Genomic DNA, 21,162 nt, shown 5'->3' on the forward strand with positions numbered 1-21,162 from the left:
AACTACATTTATTTTAGAAGCAAACCAGTCATCCTTTCATTTCAAGTTAAATGACAAACTAAACCACATAGAACATGAGGCAGCAATTCGCGGAAGAAAAAAGATTTTAAAAAATTTTTAGAACAAGAATATCCCATTTGTGACAAGCATGCTAGAAAGCAGTATGTGCCATAAGCTCAAAGATTAATTAAGGAAAAGCTCAGAGAGCACAGACAGAGAGAGAGACGAACCAGAAGCAAGATTGAGAATCTGTAAGAAACCAGATCAAAATGTTCTAAGTAATTCCCAGAGATTAAAATGATGCTATTGGATGGTATGCTATTAGGATTATGCTGTTAGGACTAGCATGCCTGGTGCGGGTCATCCTTGTTCAACCACCAAGATTAACTCACTCATTCATGGTATTCAGCAAATATTAACTAAATACCAAATACATATATACCCTGAGGATATAATGTTAAATAAGACACGCAGAGTCCCTGCCCTCATAAGTTTAAAGTTTAACATTTCAAATAGTCTTAGAAGAAATGCTGGTTTGGTGTGAAGGGTCTCATGGTTTAGTCATGTGACTTTTATGCCCTTATCCTAGGCCCCAGAAAATGGCAGAAGTCTAAATTCTCCCTCCAGATTACCCTACAGGAAAGTAGAAGGGAGACAGAGGTAAGGATGTACCTCAAAAAGTCCTTGTGTTAAAACTACGGAAGGCTGGGCGCGGTGGCTCACGCTTGTAATCCCAGCACTTTAGGAGACCAAGGCAGGTGGATCACCTGAGGTCGGGAGTTCGAGACCAGCCTGACCCACATGCAGAAACCCCGTCTCTACTAAAAATACAAAATTAGCCTGGCGTGGTGGCACATGCCTGTAATCCCAGCTACTCAGGAGGCTGAGGCAGGAGAATCACTTGAACCTGGGAGGCAGAGGTTGTTGTGAGCCAAGATTGCACCGCTGCACTCCAGCCTGGGCAACAAAAGCGAAACTCTATCTCAAAAACAAAACAAAACAAAAACTAGGAAAGCCAGCTTTGGTGCCCTTCTCTCACAAGTGGAGAGAAAAAGCAAAGCTCCTGGTCAAACACCAAGTAATAAATCAGAGAGAAGAAAATGAAGAGAGGTTCTCCTCAGTCAGCACAGATCTGTCCACCCAAACTGCATCTCTCCACCAGGAGTTCACATTTGTGTGCCTCTAAGCCATCTGCAACAGACAGGAAAAGGAGAAAAACAAGACAACTCCAGTAGCGACACTAGAAAAATAAACACAAGGCTGGGCGCCGTGGCTCACGCATGTAATCCCAGCACTTTGGGAGGCAGAGGCGGGAGGATCACGAGGTCTGGAGTTCAAGACCAGCCTGGCCAACATAGGGAAATCCCGTCTCTACTAAAAATACAAAAATTAGCCGGGCATAGTGGTGTACACCTGTAATCCCAGTTACTAGGGAGGCTGAGGCAGGAGAACTGCTTGAACCCAGGAGGCAGAGGTTGCAGTGAGCCAAGATCAAACCACTGCACTCCAGCCTGGGCTATAGAGCAAGACTCCATCTCAAAGAAAGAAAAATAAACACAAAATAAATTAGGCCAGCATGTAGGATGTCTTTAAAGAGAGAATAGGTTATAATCCTAGGACTTTTAGAGGCCGAGGCAGGAGGATAGCTTGAGCCTGGGAGCTCGAGACCAGCCTGGGCAACATAGTGAGATTCTGTCTCAATTAAAAAAAACAGAGAGAGAGAGAGAGAGAGAACAGGGCTAGGCACAGTGGCTCACATCTATAATCCCAGCACTTTGGGAGGCTAAGGCAGGAGGATCACTTGAGCCCAGGAGTTCAAGGCCAGCCTGGGCAACATAGTAAGACTCCATTTCTACAAAAAAAAGAAAAAAAAAATTAGCCCAGTATGGAGTGTGGTGGCAAGCACCTGTGCTCCCAGCACTTGGGAGGCTGAGCTGGGAGGCTCACTTGAGCCCAGGAAGTTGAGGCTGCAGTGAGCCATGATTGCACCACTGCTCTCCAGCCTGGGCAACAGAGTGAGATCCTGCCTCAAAAAAAAAAAAGAAAAGAAAAAGAAAGAGAGAGAGAACCACCAGGACACACAAAACTTAGACTGTAGTCAGGAAAGGAAAACAGGTAAGAGTAAAAAAGATGTTAATAAAATAGAAAAAAGGTAAATCAGAGGAGCCAATATTCTCTGCCTTTTTTTAAATTTTTGAGACAGGGGCTCACTATGCTGCCCCGGCTAGTCTCAAACACCTGGGCCCAAACAATCCTCAAAACACAGCCTCCCAAATAGAAGCAGATTTTGTTGGTGTGTCTTCCTCCATTTGTTTGTTCCATAATATTTGCCGAGCACCTACTATGTGTGAGGGACACTACTAGATGCTAGAGATATAACAGTGCCCAAGAAATGTGGCCTTAGGCCCTGCTGTCCTAGGGGACCACCATTAAATAAACTGTTAACAGGGTCTTATGAAAAGTACCATGACAGAGCAGCAGGAAGTACCACAGAGGCACACAGGAGGGGCCCAGGTCAGGCCAAAACTAAAATGAAGTAGTCTATGCCCTGATTCCAAATCCTAGGGCTGGGAGAAACTCAAGGGAACTTATGCCCAGGTAGGGGGTAAAGATGACCAAAGAAAAAAGACCAGCTTGAGATGCTATGAAGCTGGTACAGTCAATAGAATAGGCAATTTCACAGCTGCCTTGGGCATCTCTGGAAGACTCTCCTGCAATCACCCAAGACACCAAAGCATCTTCTCGGGTAAACTGGTTTCCATGATGGAAGAAAAACACACCCTATCCTGCCTCCACCCTGCCCTACTCCCTTTCTACCAAGAACCTCATCCCTGCCTCGCCGAAACAATGTGTCCTCCCACAGAGGAAAGTGTTTTGTTTGTTTGTGTAGTGATCTGCTTCTTGGTTTGTTTGTTGCTGTACCCATGGGGACCCAGAGTAGAATTTCACATGGGGCCCGTTCTTACTACGCATGCCACCACTCTGGCCTAGACTGAGGGACCGGAGCTTCTTTGAAAAACTAAATCTAGGTTGAGACCTCAAGGATGAGGTCTCATTGGACAAATATATCCTTATTGGGGGAAAGGAAATCAGGATGATCAGATCACACTACCATTAAATATTTGAGTCCACAACCTTCTTGGATTCCATGTTCACTAAGCAATCTTCTAAATATAATTCATCTCCCCATAGGGAAGGAATGTACTGGTCAAGCGGACATAAACATCCTACTTACCGGCAGTTGTGGCTCTCATTATGAACTAAAAAACAAATGCCGACTTTGAGACTTTGTCTCTTGTGAGTTGAACTGGCCTGAGTAAGCCCAGTGAGTGTGGAAGAGCAGACCCTCAGCAGTGGAAACTTCACCGAGAGATGACTGCCCCACAGAACAGGGGACTCCCTACCCCCAGGCCTCAATGTCCACAAGGCTCATCATTAGACATTTAAGAAAACTTTATGCATGTTTTTTTAAATTTAAGTAGCTTTTAAATACATAATAAGTTACAGCTAGCAATCTATTAAACAGATTTAAAGGAAACCAAAATAGAATATATGCATTCCATAAACTAATATGAAATCACAATTAAAAAATAATTACTTTTATTAAAACCAGCTCTGCACAATATATGCAGGAATTAAAGCCTGATCTTTTTCAAAAAGTTAACATTATTTTAGTTAAATGAATTCACAATGCTTATCACAGTGAATACAATCTGCCTTGCTGTTGCCAATGTTTTATACTTTCTATGATTGAAATAGAAGTATGTATTCAAATACTGTCAATTATATGACAAGAAAAACCTTAAAAGTTATTTCTTCTTCATAAAAACAACAACAACTGTGGAAGATAATGGGTTAATATTCTTAATAATCAAAGAGTTCTTAAAAAACAATTTTTAAAAACCTAAACCTATGAGAAAATTGGCCTAAGAAATTCACAAAAAAGAACTACAAATGGCCAAGAATACTAAGGAAAATATTCAGCCTCATCAGAAACGCAAATTAAAACAAGACACCAGATTAGCAAAGTTATTTTTTTAAGTCTTAATTAAAAAGTTGTCAAGGATTTGTTAAAATGAGTACTGTCATACACTGTTGATGGGAATGTAAATTGTTACAACGGTTTAAAAGAGAATCTTGGTAACTGAAAATTTTAAAGATTTAACTCTTTTTGTCATAGAAATTTATTCTAAAGAAATAACTACACAAACACCCAAAGATTTGCATATATACAAGGATGTTCATCAGAATAGAAAAAAAAATTGTAACCACTCACAGAATAGTGAAATGATTTATGAAACCATCATAAAATACTGAAGAATATTTAATAATATAGAAAAACATAATGCCAAATGGAGAAAAACAAGGAATAAAACTTTATACAGTATGATCTAATTTTTGTAAAAATGTGAGATGGGTGCGTGTGTGTACGTGTGTGTGTGTATGAATTGATTAACCCTTTAAAAAAAGAGAAAAGAGTGAAATGAAATACCTAAATTATTAACTGAGTAGTCTAGAGGGTGGTATTACTAGTAGTTTGTATTGATTTATCTCAACTTTTATCTCTGTTTTCTACATATGTTACACTGAATATCTGTTTGTTTCAAAATCAAGAGGAAAATATAAAATTTTCTTAAAACTGAAAGAAAAGAAACTAGATTTACTCTAGCAGTTTTAAAATAAGTTTCCCATTAGAAAAGAAAGCTTCTGGAAAGCTAAAGATACACAAAGAATAGAATTAATTCTTGCCTTTATGATTAGCATACATTTAAATAGAATCTAATTACAATCACTCACTGAATAACAACATTTTGGTCACACAGTGGACTGCATACATGGCAGTGGTCCCATAAGGTTCTAATGGAGATGAAAAATTCCTGTCACCTAGTGATGTCATAACCCATCATGTTGTAGCATTACAGCATTACACACATCACTCCCATGCTTGTGGTGATGCTGGTGTAAACAACCCTACTGCACTGCCAGTCACATATAAGTATAGCACATACGGTTTTATGTACAGTACACAATACTTGATAATAATAATAAACAACTAGGTTACCATATTATGTGTTTACTATACTATACTTTTCATTGTTATTTTACAGTATTCCTTCTGCTTCTATATGAGAAAAAGTTAACTGTACAACAGCCTTGGGCAGGTCCTTCAGAAGGCATTCCAGAAGAAGGCATTGTTATCATACCATGCATGTTATTGCCCCAGAAGGCTTTCCAGTGGGACAAGCTGTGAAGGTGGAAGACAGTGATACCGATGATACTGACCCTGTGTAAGCCTAGGCTAACGTGTGTGTTTGTGTCTTAATTTTTAATAAAAACGTTTGAAAACTAAAAGTTAAAAATAGAAAAAAGTTTATAGAATAAAGATATTAAAAAAAAAAAATGGCTGGGCATGGTGGCTCACACCTGTAATCTCAGCACTTTGAAAAGCCAAAGTGGGTGGATCACCTGAGGTCAGGAGTTCAAGACCAGCCTGACCAACATGGTGAAACCCCGTCTCTACTAAAAATACAAAAATTAGCTGGGCGTGGTGGGGGCGCCTGTAATCCCAGCTACTCAGGAGGCTGAGGCAGGAGAATAACTTGAATCTAAGAGGTGGAGGTTGCAGTGAGCTGAGATCACGCCACTGCACTCCAGCCTGGGTGACAGAGTGAGACTCTGCCTCAGAAAACAAATCAAAACCAAAAATTTGTACAGCTGTATAATGTATTTGTGTTTTAAGCTAAGTGTTACTACAAAAATGTCCAAAAGTTAAAAAAATTAAGTTCATAAAGTAAAAACATTACAGTAAGAGGTTAATTTATTATTGAAAAGGATTACATTTTCATAAATTTAGTGTAGCCAAGTGTATGGTGTTTATAGTCTGCAGTAGTGAACACTAAAGTCCGAGGCCTTCACACTCACTCTCCACTCACTCACTAACTCACCCAGAGCAACCTCCAGCCCTGCATGTTCCATTCATGGTAAGTGCCCTATACAGGTGACCATTTTCTATCTTTTATACCATATTATTGCTGCATCTTCCCTATGTTCAGATATGTCCAGATACACAAATACTTACCATTGTGTTACCACAGCAGTCAGTACAGTACCATGCTGTATAGGTTTGTAGCTGAGGAGCAACAGGTCACATCGTATAGCTTGGTTGTGAAGGAGGCTATGCCATCTAAGTTTGTCCAAGTATACTCTGCGATGTTCACACAACAAGGAAATCACCTAATGGTGCATTCTCAGAACATATCACCATCCTTAAGTGATGCATGACTGTATTCAAATGCTTATATACCAGTTGGTTCATTTAACAAAAGTATTTGTGCGTAAGATGTGTAAGATTTTGTATAGAACCCAAAGATGAGTAAGACATAGACTTGCTTTCAAACTGCAAAGTCATACACGAACAGTTATAGTGTTGAACAGGCTCTTCTGAGAACTGAATTTCTAATAACTGGTCCTATAAAGGAACTACACAAGACAGCATAGAAAGTCGGAAAATCTGAATTATTCTCCCCTTGCAACTTTATCCGACAGAATTCCTACACTGCAAATCTTTCTTTCTACAATCCCCTAAAAGGATAAGGAGAAGGGCATAGAGAAAAGTCATTCAACACCCACTCATTGAGTAACAATCACCTGTAAACACCACGCTGTAACCCTCAATCCAAACGCAGGTCCTGAATTTCCTCTTTCAATCCCAAAGATTTAGGATAAGACCTGGGTTGTGTGTATCTTTATTCACTTTAGGGGAAAATCTTTGGTACCAGTATCTAGGGTTTCTCAGCTACTTGTCTCTAATGAGTTAAAATAATTCCACAAAACTTGAAAGCAGGAAAATTCTCTAAAATGTGAAACCAAAGAATCCTGACATGACCTAACTGCCAGTCCCCAATTATATATCAAATGAAAAACTATACCGGTTCAATGAAAAAACAATGATTGGTGAAAAGTGTCCCCTTATTTAGCGAAAAGATCTTGGGCAATTAACTCTGAGGCGGGCTAATTCCATCACTGAAAAATAACAGAAAAAAGAGAAAAGAGAAAAGATGCGTTTTTATAGTTCTCCTAAAAACATCTTACCTTACAGCAAAGAAGAAACAGAGACTAAATAAAGCCTGGGAAAATGGAGAAGACCAGCTGGGTATCAGTTCAGATGTGTGCTTAATAAATGTTTCCAATGATGATTAGATGATGGGTTTTTATAGCCACTGCTCAATATTTAAGTTTCTCATTACTGATCCTGATATTATTGTCTTTTTCCCTCGCAAAATGGTAGAAGGTATTAACTGTACAAACATGGCCAAAAGCTAATGTTTCAAAGCACACCATGTGAGGACAAAAAGAAACAGAACCAACTCTGAAGCTGACAGTGCAAGAAGGAAACAATTCTAATCCCCTGGAGAACGTGAACACCATCACTGCCAGGTGATTTCAGGGACTCTTTTAACACACGGTATCCTTTGAAACTCATATTCTCCATAAGTAATCCATTCGTTTCTAAAATGATACTTAATCCCTGTCATGGATTCCAGGGCTTCCTCCTGCTGTTCTAACAGTAGACTTGATTATTCACACTCACTTCACAAATCCTGTTTCCCGCTCTGTCCTCTTAGCCGAGAGATACACAGAAGGAAAATAACAACAGCAGCAATTTGTATTAGGACCTTACGGCATGCACTGAGCTAAATGCTTTATGCACACTAACAAACATAGGAAAGAGGTACCATTATCATTATCCTCAAGATGAGCACTCTAAAGCTTAGGGGGATTAGAAAACTTGCCCAAGACTTCAAAACTAATAAGAGGCAGAATTAGGATTCAAACCTGGGCTGTCTGCATCCAGAGCCTACACCTTCCAACCACCTGGATTCAGGGATTGGTTAAATCTAAGAGGAAGCCACTGCATGTTCCCAAAGTCTGTAAAGGCGCACTCACCTGCCCCGTCAGGAGTGATGGTTCCCAGTTTCACGGCTAGTGGGTAGCCCATGTCTCTGTAATGCTCCAGCGCATGCCCATTGCCCCCGGAGCTGTCAAAGAACCACTTTCCACATAGGACAGAGCCGTCAGTCAGATTCAACCAGAGGTTTTCTCGCAGGTCGCATCTGGCACACTTCCAACCACTAGAAAGCCATTGGAGAGTAGTCAGAACAGCCAGAGCATAATTTTAAAAATTAACATCTAAGAAAACAGATGGTTTCAGGTAGGCAGGTCACAACAAAGGCTCAGTGAAGTAACAGAGACTGGTGCTTCCCCATTTTCTCCCCTCAAGACATTGTTGGACAGGCGTGGTGGTTCACACCTGTAACCCCAGCACTTTGGGAGGCTGAGGCAGGCGGATCACCTGAGGTCAGGAGTTCGAGACTAGCCTAGATAACATGGCGAAACTCCATCTCTGTTAAAAATATAAAAATTAGCCAGGTATGGTGGTGGGCACCTGTAATTCCAGCTACTCAGGAGGCTGAGGTAAGGAGAACTGCTTGAACCTGAGAGGCGGAGGTTGCAGTGGGCCAGGATTGCGCCAGTGCACTCCAGCCTGGGTGACAGACCAAGACTCTGTCTCCAAAAAAAAAAAAAAATTATTGTTCCTCTCCCAGAGTGGCAGGATCACTCAGCACCCTGCCTGCCTCCCAGATGTGGATTAGCCCCTCCCAGCATCTCCGAGTGGCCTTTTTTACTTTTGAAAACTGACACAAAACTTCAGGCTAGGAGAGGAGCTCATTTCCTTAAAATTCCTCCATGAGGGACAGTGGAGCTTGAACAAGTTTAAAATATTAAGGATCCTGTGTGTATAAATGTCTAAAGTTCTAAAGCATTAATCACATACAGTAAAGCTAGTTTATACAAATCCGACTACAATGCAAATCTAAATTAATTGGAAAGGAGACCAACTTGACTAAAAGCTAAATGTCAACTATATGCCGAGTACCTTACAGAAGTCTCATCATTTAATTCTAACAAACACCTTTCAGCATCAGTATTACCATCTCTATTTTTACAAACGGAGAAACGGAGATCCAGAAGTAACTCTCGCTTCCAAAGACCACACAGAAGGCGAATGCCATGCAATTGTCAGGATTCAACCAAATCAGACACATTCCTAATCAATCTGCCTATCCACCAATACCTGTCTCTCTAAACACACCGGCACCTAATAAGAGGAGATACGAATGGAGCCCAAAGAGTATTCCAGCCAAAATGTTAAAACCAAAGACTTGTAAGTTGGATTGCCCTAAAACAAGACTCTGAGACAAAAAAGTGAAGGTAAATGGCTTCTCTGGGAGGTGATCCCAGGGAAGTGGGGAAGAGAGACAAGCAAGGGTAGGAAGCTGCTACAGGATATGTCAGTGAGCAAATGTATACTGTGGGTGACTGGGGCTCAGGCCATGTGGGGAACTGCAAGAGACAGATATCCCACCTGGAGGGGCAGAAAACTGGGGTATGAATCCACCCATGCCACAGTCGCTGGTTTAGGGCTGCTCCAGGAGGAGGGAGGGAGCTTCACTCTGGTGTTTCTGACTGTCCCATGCACCGGCCTAACTGACTTCAGCAAGCAGAAAAAGCTCTCAAGCAAAGGGTTGCAAGTGCTTGCAACTGGCAGCTTCAGGGCAGGGAAGGGCTTAGGGGTATGGACTGGGCATATTCAGCACCTACTACAAAGCTACAAACAATTTTAGAGAAAAGTTTTATATTTACTTTTAATAAAAGGCATCTGGTAAGAAAAAATATAACTGCCAATTCAAAAAAGAGGTAGAAAACAAATATTCCTTTGGCCAGTTTTAGGGAGTAAAGTTCCATTCTGCTATTTGACTCTCACCTTGGAGGAATCCTGACGCCATTGTCCAGTTGGGTGAGGTTGTTGGCATATTTAGATACTGGCAATTCATTTTCCCACGTGTCTGGGTCTTGCTTTCTGTATGGAGATTTTGAGCTGAGAACTGCATCACAAGCAATTGTTACCTATAAGACAAACCCAGATGTAATATATAAAAACAGTTTGGGAAAATAACAATTTGCTAGTGAATAGCAAATTCACTACAACGTGAATTTAAAAACTGAAGAAATGCAAACAGCACAAGTGTCACAAGAGAGAGATCCTGTCTTCCTGCACTTCCCCTGGATCGAGCTAGGTTTTGTCCCTGGCCTAGTGTTTGTAGTATTGACAATGGCACAGATAGCAAGAAACTAAATTCATTTTCTAAGCCCAAGCTTAGAGGTCAGATTTAACAATTCCTACCACTTAGCAAGCAGGGTGAAAAGTAGGAGGTGAACAATTTGCAAGGGTGAAATTAGATACAGGAATGCCCAGGATTTACCCAAGTGGTGTGTTTTCCTCATAACAAATGTACACTCAGATATCCAATATCCTCAACTCATCACACAATGGCATGTGGTCAAGGGCACTTGAATGGAATGTAAGCAGCATGGCTCCATTTCTTAATCTGGTGCAAATGTGACCCTGGACAGGGACATGCCTGGGTGTCTCTGAGCCAGATTAGTCCACATCATGAGCAAATCTGTGATGTCCTGCTCAGCACCAACTGACCACAGGGGAGGAGGAAAACAGACTCTGCCCTCTGCCTACCCGATTAATTCTGGCCATATGCCTATGACCCAATGTGCTATTGGCTTAATGCTATAAGCTGTTTCTAACTGTCTTTTAAGAACTTATATTCTGGTTGCAAAGTAAACTGGTACAGCCGCTTCGGAAAACAGTTCAGTAATTCACCAAATGGTTAAACACAGTTATCGTATGACCCAGCCATTCTACCATAGGTATATACCCAAGAGAAATGAAAATATGTGTCCACACAAAAACATATACACAATTGTTCATAACAGCATTATTTATATTAGTCAAAAAAATGGGGCTGGGCACAGTGGCTCACACCTGTAATCCCAGCACTTTGGGAGGCTGAGACCAGCAGATAACTTGAGGTCAGGAGTTCGAGACCAGCCTGGCTAACATGGTGAAACCCTATCTCTACCAAAAATACAAAAATTAGCCAGGCGTGGTGGCATGCTCCTGTAGTCCCAGCTACTCAGGAGGCTGAGGCAGGAGGATTGCTTGAGCCTGGGAGGCGGAGGCTGTAGTGAGCTGAGAACGAACCATTGCACACAACCTGGGCAACAGGACAGAAACCCTGTCTCAAAAAAAATTTTTTTAATAAAAAATAAAAATAATGGGAACAACCCAAATGCCTACAGATATAACAAATAGAATGTAAAATAAAATGTTGTACTACATACAATGGAATGTTATTTGCCAATAAAAAGGAATGAAATATTGATACATGCTACAATATAAACAAACTTTGAAAATATATTCTAAGTGAAAAAGCCAGTCACAAATAGCAACATATTACATGACTCCATTTATGTGAAATGTCCACAGTAGACAAATCTACAGAGATAGAAAGTAGATTAGTGAGTGCCACAGGCTCAGCATGGAGGAAGGGTTGGAGGATGATGGCTAAAGGGTATGGGTTTTTTAGTGGGGCAAGAGAAATCTTCTAAAATTAGACAGTGGTGATGGATGCCCAACTCTAATATAATAAATGCCACTAAATTGTAAAAAATAAATAAACAGCAAAATTTGTAATCTACATCACTAATATCCTGCATAATGAGCTGATCGTTTTCCCCTGAGTCACAGTTTCCCATGTGTCTGGGTCCTGGCTTCTGACCCTAGAACCAAGGAAGGAACAAGAAACAATGGAGTAAGTTCCCTCAGCTGCCATTTCACCCCCACCTAGCCCACAGGCAATTCCTAGCAGCCCTGTGATGTAGGAATCGGCCTCGTGTCCACTCCAACTCCATCCCTCCTGGTCCTAGCCACCATCATGGTTCCCCCATAGCTACACAACAGCCTCCTTACCGTGGTCTTCCCTCTAGCCCTGCCCCTCTTCTTTGCACAGCAGCCAGAGTGATCTGCTGTGAAAATTCTATCCTATCCTTCTCCAGCTTAAAACTCTTATACTGACCACTGCTGATTGATGACAGGAGGAGGTCCCCGGCCTCAACAAGCTTATGATCCATTACAGATCAGGACTTAATAAATATAGTTAAGCCTTTCAAAAGAGATCCTTCCATTTGTCTCCCATTACAAATGCTGTTGTATAATTAGTTTGTTTCTTTCCATTTTGAAAACTCATCCCCTATCACCTTCCAGAAACGCCCATAGAAAATAGAGCTGAGTTCACCACAAGCCCCCTCCAGGCTTTATGGGCTTGGGACATGCCACCTTAGCACTTCTGGCCAGGACTTCTTCCTTGTTCCTGACTGTGAGTAGCCCAGTGTCATTGGTCAGTAGTGTTGAGAGTTTTAAGCTGGAGAAGGATAGGATCTAATTTTCACAGCAGATCACACTGGCTGCTGTGCAGGGAAGAGGGCAGGCGTGGAAGAAAGACCACAGTAAGCAGGCTGTTGTGTAGCCTCCTAATCTTTTGAGTCTGACCTATTATAACCTCCTTGTTTGTTTCATCAACTACCCGAATCAAGTCTGTGTCCTCCTTAGGACTGTCTCCACCCCTACTAGATCTTTGATAACCGTTCTGGTTTGCAGTGCACTATGACTCTGAACAAAACTCAAATAGAATCTTCTCCTTTATCCTTGAATATCTTTCTGGGTGACAACCAACAAAACGTCCTTAGACTTCTGGGCCTATAAAACACTGATCCAGGGTTTTCAGAATATCATCCAAAATCACCTAAAGGCCCTTTTTATGGGTGACAGCTGAAGGTCAGGATCCATCATCCTGTAATCACACTGTGAACTATTTTTCCCTGGATATGTTATCTGAAGTGATGCGAAAAGACCTTGGTACTAGTCCTGGCTCCATCCCAAGCCATCGTAAGCTTCCAGTTCAGTTCTGCACTGGAACTGTCTCAAACTGTCTCATAAGAGTCCAGCTTTAAATTTTAAGAAATTCAGCAAGATGGTTGCTAAACACAGCCATTATAAAACATTAAATCATATAAACTTACAACTAAATAAAATGTTTTCAAAAGGTGACATATAATCAAAAATTCTTCACTTCCTAATTGTTTTGCTGTATCTCATTATTATCTATGTGCCCTTGAGGTTTTATTTACATTCACATCAGTGGAATGCTGGAAATTCTGTATCATGGTCTGCTACTACCACTCTTTCCAACACCCCATTCAGTGATGTCACATTGACAGCCTGAAATCAGTCATGGTGGGAGTATTTACACCATGGAATCAGCAGACACTACAAAACAGGGCTTTTTTTTTCCTAGGGAGCCTGTTGTTAAACATTTACAAGCACACCACTGCTCCAATTCCTGCTGTCAAAAATGAAGGCATTGGATTTCAAGCTCTAAGACCCCTGCTGAGCTCACAGTGCTATGTCTCTGTGAACCCAGCATCACCCAGAGGTGCTTTAACTTTGTGGTAGAACCTATAGAGTCACTCTCTGAAACTGAAATTCTTCTGTGCTAAGACACTCAAAAAGTGAAGGAAGAATCACCTGGTTCGACGTTTTGAGCTCAATGATTTTTGTTATTTAACAGTTTAAAAAGAGAATTGTCAAACACCAAAAATATAGCAAAAGCATGAAAAGAAAATATAGTAACTGGCATCTTCTATGGAGATAAATCCTATCAGTTACCATCAGACAAGTCCAGGCTTTTCCTTTAATCTCCCCACCCTCATCTTCCAAATAATTCTGTCTTCTTTTTTCATTCATAATGTATTTCTTAATACTAAAAGACTATATTAAAAATTATATCTTGTCGGATTCAGATTTCTATGGCACTTGTCTTATTTTAAATAAGAGTATTCACACTTCAAATTATACTCCAAGTATAATTTGAAAAGGCTTTTTTATTAATTTTTTTAACATAAAGACTTATTCATGAGGGACTGAAAGCAAAATAATTTATCATAACATTTATTCACAATGTTTCTTCTCTTCTGACAGCAGAAATAAGAGTTATATTAAACAAGACAGTAAGAACTCTCAGTATTACAGAAATATAAGCATTAGTATACAATTTCAGGTAATGGGATGAGGTAAGGCCATTTTGTCCACTAATATATTTTATCCTTGGAAACAGCCACATGAGTCAACATGGAATTGGAGAAAGCAAAGGTAATTTAATTCCGTGTGCCCTACTGAACACTGTGCACTTAGCACTAAAAGAAGAGGCACAATATTAAATATACACAAAATTCTCATTTCTATGGTCTTAGATATAAAGTAGATTGGGGCAAAAGAGAATGAAAGGTGGAAACCTAGTCCCTAGTGACATGGCAACCCCAAGCACAAATGTCCCCTCTTGGCAGGGACAAGTGAGCAGATGGCCACAGAGAGAGTCATGCAACGTCCAGAAGACTCTGGGACCTTAAGAGCTGGCTTTGGTTCTGGCATGGTTTCAGGAGGGAAAAAATGAACAGGCATGTCTAAACTCAACCCTCCCTGACCCCACTGCGATCTGTGGCCAGGCTCTGGGAAGTCAAGGCGTGCACAGAGCGGAAAGAGGAAAAGAAATGGGAGACCAGGCCGGGCGCGGTGGCTCACGCCTATAATCCCAGCACTTTGGGAGGCCGAGACGGGCGGATCATGAGGTCAGGAGATCGAGCCCATCCTGGCTAACACGGTGAAACCCCGTCTCTACTAAAAATACAAAAAATTAGCCAGGCGTGAGGGCGCCCGTAGTCCCAGCTACTCGGGAGGCTGAGGCAGGAGAATGGCGTGAACCCGGGAGGCGGAGCTTGCAGTGAGCCGAGATCGCGCCACTGCACTCCAGCCTGGGCGACAGAGCGAGACTCCGTCTCAAAAAAGAAAAAAGAAAAAAAAAAAAAAGGGAAAGAGGACAAAGTGGTACAGGCAATACAGGAAATGAGCAAAGAGTAGGAAAAACAGTTAGGGTCCCCACGGGAACTCTGTGCCCACTTTCAGCATGCGAGAATGAAAGGAAAACAAAACCTGGCTTCCCTACATCACCACCAGCAGCTCCAGCTTCAAGTCATTCAAGAAAATTAAGGTCCGTCCACAAAACTGGATTAGAAAGAAAGGAAAAGGAAGAAAAGAGAAGGGAAGAGGAAAGGGGAAGCTCACAGCTCAAAATATCTAAAACCTAGAAAGTAGTCTTGGTTCACATAGGGAGTAAAACTGAAAAGAAGGTTCACTTAATCCCAGAGCTGCCGAGACCTGTAGTTTGTAAATGCCTGCTTCTTCTTGTAACTGCGTCGCTATTGTTTCAGCAGTGGAACACTTCTATTTTTTTCCAAACAAAATGTTACATGGAAGGCCAACATAATAAACATGATAAAAAGACTGTCACCCTTCTGATCAGAAAAGTCCTTCTCCAGCAGTCCCTGTAGATCTGGGGTGCAGAATTTGAAAATCTAAGGAACAGACTGTGATTTAGGAGGCAAGAAGCCAGCCCAACCTGGAAGACACCAGCCTAATGAGCAACAAAGCCCTACCAGCACTTGAAGTGAGAGACAGTAAAAGGCCCAGCACTACTGAAATGTAAGCCTGCAAGACCCCTGTCACAGAAGAGAAGAGGTATGTGCATATTCATGCTCATTCTCATCCTCTTCTTTCATTCAACCCGCTTTTCCCACCCCACCGCACCCCCGCACACACACACCACACACGCACACACACCTGACACAGAGTCACGCGCATCTAGCTAGCAGCCGTGCACACTCACTGACCAGGGCTGGTAACTCCTCAATATTTGGTAGTGCTATTTCATAGTGATCTGGGAATATAACAAGTTTGGCTTCATCTTCATATTCATAATCGTCGCTATTTAAATCGTCATCAGTATCTAGATCTGAGGAGAAAACAAAAACAAAGAACAAGAAGTGAGGAAAATAACATCCCACACTATGGCAGCACTCACTGGGAAAGCCAGAAATCCAAGGCGATGAAATACCAAGGGTGTGACATTTACAATTTTCTCCTCTGACAGGACCGTCCATCTGTCCTAAACCACCAATAGCAGGCCTTTCCATCAAGTTATGAATACTTATATATCAGTGACTGATGTATGAAGAAGACTGAGCCATTTCATAAAGCTTTACAGTTAAATTAGACAAATGTGCAAGACACTCAATTCTCAGACAGAATTTCTCAGAAAGAAAACTTCTTAGAAACTCTTAAAAAGGAAAGGACTGGTAATTACGATGTGTCAGGTACCTGGTTCCTGATTTCATAACAATAGGCTGGAATGGTGGTTTGGTTTCTTAGGGCTTTTTTGCAACATCATAATATGAAAGTATGGTTTTAGAGTTGATAAACTTAGGTTCAAGACTAGCTCCAAAACTTCATGTTACTTTGGGCAAGTCATAAACTCTCTAAGCCTTAATTTTCTCATTTGTAGCATGAAGATAATAGTATGTATCTCACACAGTTTATACAGGAGATAAACGAGAACAAGAGGCTTGGCATATAATAGGTAATCAAAAAATGTTAGCTATTATTTAAAAACAAAATCTCCCTCTTGCTCTCTCCCTCTCTGTCTGTTAAAGTGTTGAGTTACTGCATAGTAGACCTGACAGGGAAGCCCTATAATGTGAGGAGCCATATTGTCCTCGGCTGTGGAGAATTCTCACTAAGGAAGATGAGCTCCTCTAGCCTGTTATCTACCAAGTCGTCCCCTCTTTGCTTGGTTCATCCCTGGTAAAGGTTAAACGAAGGTTCAAGGAAATGTCTTGTCACAATATTTATATGGACATTTCAGCATCACTTTCACAGGGATGCCAGCATCCCAGATCATGTTTGTATATTTAGGCTTGGAACTATGGTGACAAAGAGCTAGCGAGTTATATTCCACTCACATGCACACAAAGCTACACACAAATAGGCATAAGAACACACACAGAAACGTGGGCTCTCTAGACAGAAGAAAGTTATTTTACTTAATGAAGCAGCCACCTGAGAAACAAAGGGTCTAGATTCTGTTATTACCTTGTAAAACCTAGTATATATTTGTGTACAGTTCTGCTCTTAAATTCCCAAAGCGATCGCTTCTCAGCCTTTTGGCTAAGATCAAGTGTAAATTCCCAAAGGTAGGGCAGTTTGTAGTGATAAATAAATAAAGAAAGAAAGAAGATACAGCCAAAATGCAGTCTAAGCTTTATTTTTTTTTTTTCTTTTGAGGCAGGGTCTCACTCTGTTGCCCAGACTTGAGTGCAGTGGTGTGATCATAGCTCACTACAACATCAAACTCCCAGGCTCTAGCTATCCTCCTACCTCACCCTCCTGAGAAGCTAGGACTGCCAGGCCTGGCTAATTTTTTTATCTTTTGTAAAAACAGGGTCTCACTATGTGGCTCAGGCTGGTCTCAAATACCTTGCCTCAAGCGATCTTCCCACCTCAGCATCTCAGAATGCTGGGATTAAAGGCATGAATCACCACACCTGGTCTAAATGTTTTAATAAAAGATTTTAAATTATAAGAGTCAGAAATACCAAAATAAAGAACCAAACCAAACAACATTACTAGATAGCCATAGAAGTGAGGTTCATTTGACAAAATGTAATTTTAAAGAAGTTTAATTAGTAAGTAAAGGCATTAATGTAAAGCATATAATTCAAAGAAAGATTCTATATGTTATAAAAATGTGAATGCTTCAATATTTATAATTTTTTTAAGTTGGAATCCAAATGTTTAATTTAAAAAATGGTATTCAACCTGGCCAGGCATGGTGGCTCACACCTATAATCCCAGCACTTTGGGAGGCTGAGGCAGGTGGAGCACGAGGTCAGGAGTTCAAGACCAGCCTGGCCAAGATGGTGAAACCCTGTCTCTACTAAAAATACAGAAATTAGCTAGGCATAGTGGCATGCACCTGTAATCCCAGCTACTTAGGAGGCTGAGGCAGAGAATTGCTTAAACCCAGGAGGCAGAGGTTGCAGTGAGCTGAGATCACACCACTGCACTCCAGCCTGAGCAACAGAGCAAGGCTCCATCTCAGAAAAAAAAAAAAATAGTATTCAACCCAATAGAATATTATTTAAATCATAGTTATTTAGACTATTTAGGAACAGAAATGTTTATACTATGTTAATGCTAAAAACACAAAATTCATCTTCACTGTAAAGACTTTATATTATGCTTATAGACAAAAATGAGAAAGAAAACTAAACAAATGGAAATCATGAATGAGTGAACCTTATTCTTAAATTTTTCTTTATTATAATATTTATATTTAACAATTTTAAGTAACCAAAGCATAAATCTTGTGTTTTTGTATGCAGATTCAGCTCATACAAGATATTATCTGTCTCTTTTCCACAGAAAACATGCTCATTTAAAGCTAATTCAAATCTTACCTGGCATAAATAAAATACAAAAAAAAAAAAATCCCACTCTGACATTTGCTAGTTATGTAACCCTAGAAAATTTATTTCTAAGTTCTTTTTTCTTGTGAGTAAGCCATAGATATTATCTACCCCACAAGACTGTTAAGTGGATTAAACAAGATAAAGTTTTAAGGCACCCTAGTGTAGGATCTGGTAGGTACTAGGGGACTCTGCAAACAATAGCCACCATCACCATCATCATCATCACCTTCTCCCTCTTCCTGGCAATTAACACAACCAAAAGTGCCTTCCCTTCCCTTTGGCTGCAAGACCATGGTACCATGTGGGGATCTTCTGTGAAATCTGAGTATTCAGAAGTTATCACCTTCAAATTCTTCTAGACTGTAAACTCAGAGAGCAGGAAATGAGTCTTAACTCCCATGTTCCTAGCCCCTGTACTGTGCCCGGCACACACCACACACTCTGTAAATGTCTGTGAATGGGGACTTCAGGAAGTCAACAACATCAACATGCAAAACAAGAATATCAAAAGAGTTGTGTTGTATTTTAATTGGCGACTCACGTGTTTAAGAGGAAGCAAGACTGCTCTCATGCAGAAAAGCAGAACTTTGTTGTGCTTCTTTACATTTATTTTAAGTTTACTTTTATTTTTAATTCAATGGAATGGAAGAGGGGCATGATCTTTCCCAAAAAACTTAATCCAAATTAGGAAAAAGTCCATCAGAGGTAATCTACATTCTGATTTTAGGGGACAAATCTAAGGTTCCTCCTGAACACATATGATCCCACAGCCCTAAATATAACCTAAAATTTCCACATGTCTCTAAATCATGTCTCATCACCCCAAAAATATTTAGTTGAAGAAGCTACAGAGTAACCATACTCTAGGGACCCCCAACTTCTCCCCAGCTGCTACTTTCTATTGTGGCTATTAAGTGGCAATACCCAAGAGAGATTTCTCTAAGTTTAAGAATAAATAAATAAATACAAACTCTTGTCTGATGATCCTCCCAGATCCCTGGGAGAAGTGGCTGGGACTACCCATTTCCCCAAGATGCCTAAGCTATGAAGGAGAACAGTGAGAGAATGAATGGGTCCCTACACAGAGCTAGGGCTCTGATTCCCAGGTCAGAGTTCTCTCAGGCTGACCATATTAACTTTAATTGTTGGAGGCCAGCGATCTGTCCAAGGGCTGCAAAATCTAACCAACTATTTACCTTCAAAAGAAGGTACAGGGGAAAAGCCTCTTGAGTACAGAACATATTATTTTACCCACTTCAGAAAAAAATTGCAAAATGTAATTTATTAGAACCTTCTGGTTATCAGAGGCGCAGGTGAACTTTCTGAACAGGCCCATTAGTGAAACTTTGCACAAATTTTCTGTTTTCAATCTATTCCTCAGCAACTTTAAACACCTGGTCTAAGCCAAAAAAAGTGGAATTCTCTGAGGTGAAGTGGTGGCTCCTCGGAAGTTCCACTCTTCAGACACAGAGAACTGAACTCCTTTACTGCTATTTGTGAAAACTGGGGCAGACTCCATAAAGATGTAAATATTTAACACTGTTTTTTATGATGTATCAAACATATGGTATTTTTTAAATTAAATGCATTACCAGTTATTTACATATCTATGCATATATGTAGCTTTATCGGAAATAAATAAATATATATATATATGGAATTAGGCCAGAATCACGTTGTGAGCCTTAGGGTATTTCTTGAAGGATCCAGAACTCCCTTATCTCCTCGCTTCTCTACTCTCTCTTTCATATCAGCTTATATCCCAAACTCATCAACTTTCATATTTTTCCAAGTTATCTTTCTACAACACAACCTAATAGTGTCCCTTTCTAGCTGAACTCTCCCGGTTCACAGCACCCCTAAGCATCCCAGCAATTTTTTCACAGCAACCTTAAGCCAAAAGAAATGCCTGGCCAGGTACAGTGGCTCATGCCCATAATCCCAGCACTTTAGGAGGCCGAGGTGGGTGGATCACAAGGTCAGGAGTTTGAGACCAGCCTGGCCAACATGGCAAAACCCCGTCTCTACTAAAAATCCAAAAAAATTAGCCAGGTGTGGTGGCGGGCGCCCATAATCCCAGCTACTCGGGAGGCTGAGGGAGGAGAATCGCTTTTACCCAGGAGGCACAGGTTGCAGTGAGCCGAGATCATGCCATTTCACTCCAGCCTGGGCAACAAGAGCAAGACTCCATCTCAAAAAAAGAAAAGAAATGCCTTATGGTTCTGTTTATTTAGTAGTTAGATCAAAAAAACTTGGTATTTATGTTCTAGCAACTAATTAACCATTTGCAAAATATATATATATAAGTTGAAAGAAAAAATACTTCACTCTGAAATAGCCCCAGTCCTTCACTAATGGGATGTGTGCCGCTGTTGGGCAATGCACAATGTCCCTGAATCGGATCAGCCCCTGCCACCCTTATTTCCCATTTCACATTGATTTTCACGTGGTGCTTGACTTTTACCACAGAAACCACTAAAAAATCCCAGCTTTACAAAGATATGAAGTTATCGGAAGGAATATAGGGTAACCTAATAGTAAAACTATACTGTGTTTAGTTCATGCAATGTTTGAGCGCCACTATGTTCCCTCAGAGACTTAAAATATCCCCCAGTGCCCTGGTGAGCTCACTGCAGCACTCCATGTTGCCTCAGAACACAATTTGGGAGCCAAAGAGTTAATGGCTCGCTAGGGACCACAGGCAAAAGAAATCTAAAAGCATTATTTATGTATAGAAAATTGCTGAGAGGATACACAATATATACAAAGATGTACAAACAGAAAATTTGTCTCTGGAGGCAGTAACCAAGTGGCTAGGATACAGGG

General features: G+C 40.8%; 1 protein-coding gene across 2 annotated transcripts in view; it reads right to left on the reverse strand.

The window, feature by feature from the left end:
* USP13 (ubiquitin specific peptidase 13) overlaps positions 1-21,162 on the reverse strand; it is a 135,256-nt gene that overhangs the window by 70,250 nt on the left and 43,844 nt on the right. For both annotated transcript variants that reach the window (XM_003894796.4, XM_009201318.4), the window contains exons 4-6: positions 15,700-15,821; positions 9,827-9,969; positions 7,948-8,132 (exon numbers count right to left, since the gene is read on the reverse strand). In XM_003894796.4, the coding sequence (XP_003894845.1) occupies positions 7,948-8,132; positions 9,827-9,969; positions 15,700-15,821 (450 nt within the window). The remainder of the gene's footprint in view (positions 1-7,947; positions 8,133-9,826; positions 9,970-15,699; positions 15,822-21,162) is intronic.

The sequence above is a fragment of the Papio anubis genome, chromosome 2 (genome assembly GCF_008728515.1).
Source record: "Papio anubis isolate 15944 chromosome 2, Panubis1.0, whole genome shotgun sequence".
NCBI classification, from domain to species: Eukaryota; Metazoa; Chordata; class Mammalia; order Primates; family Cercopithecidae; genus Papio; species Papio anubis.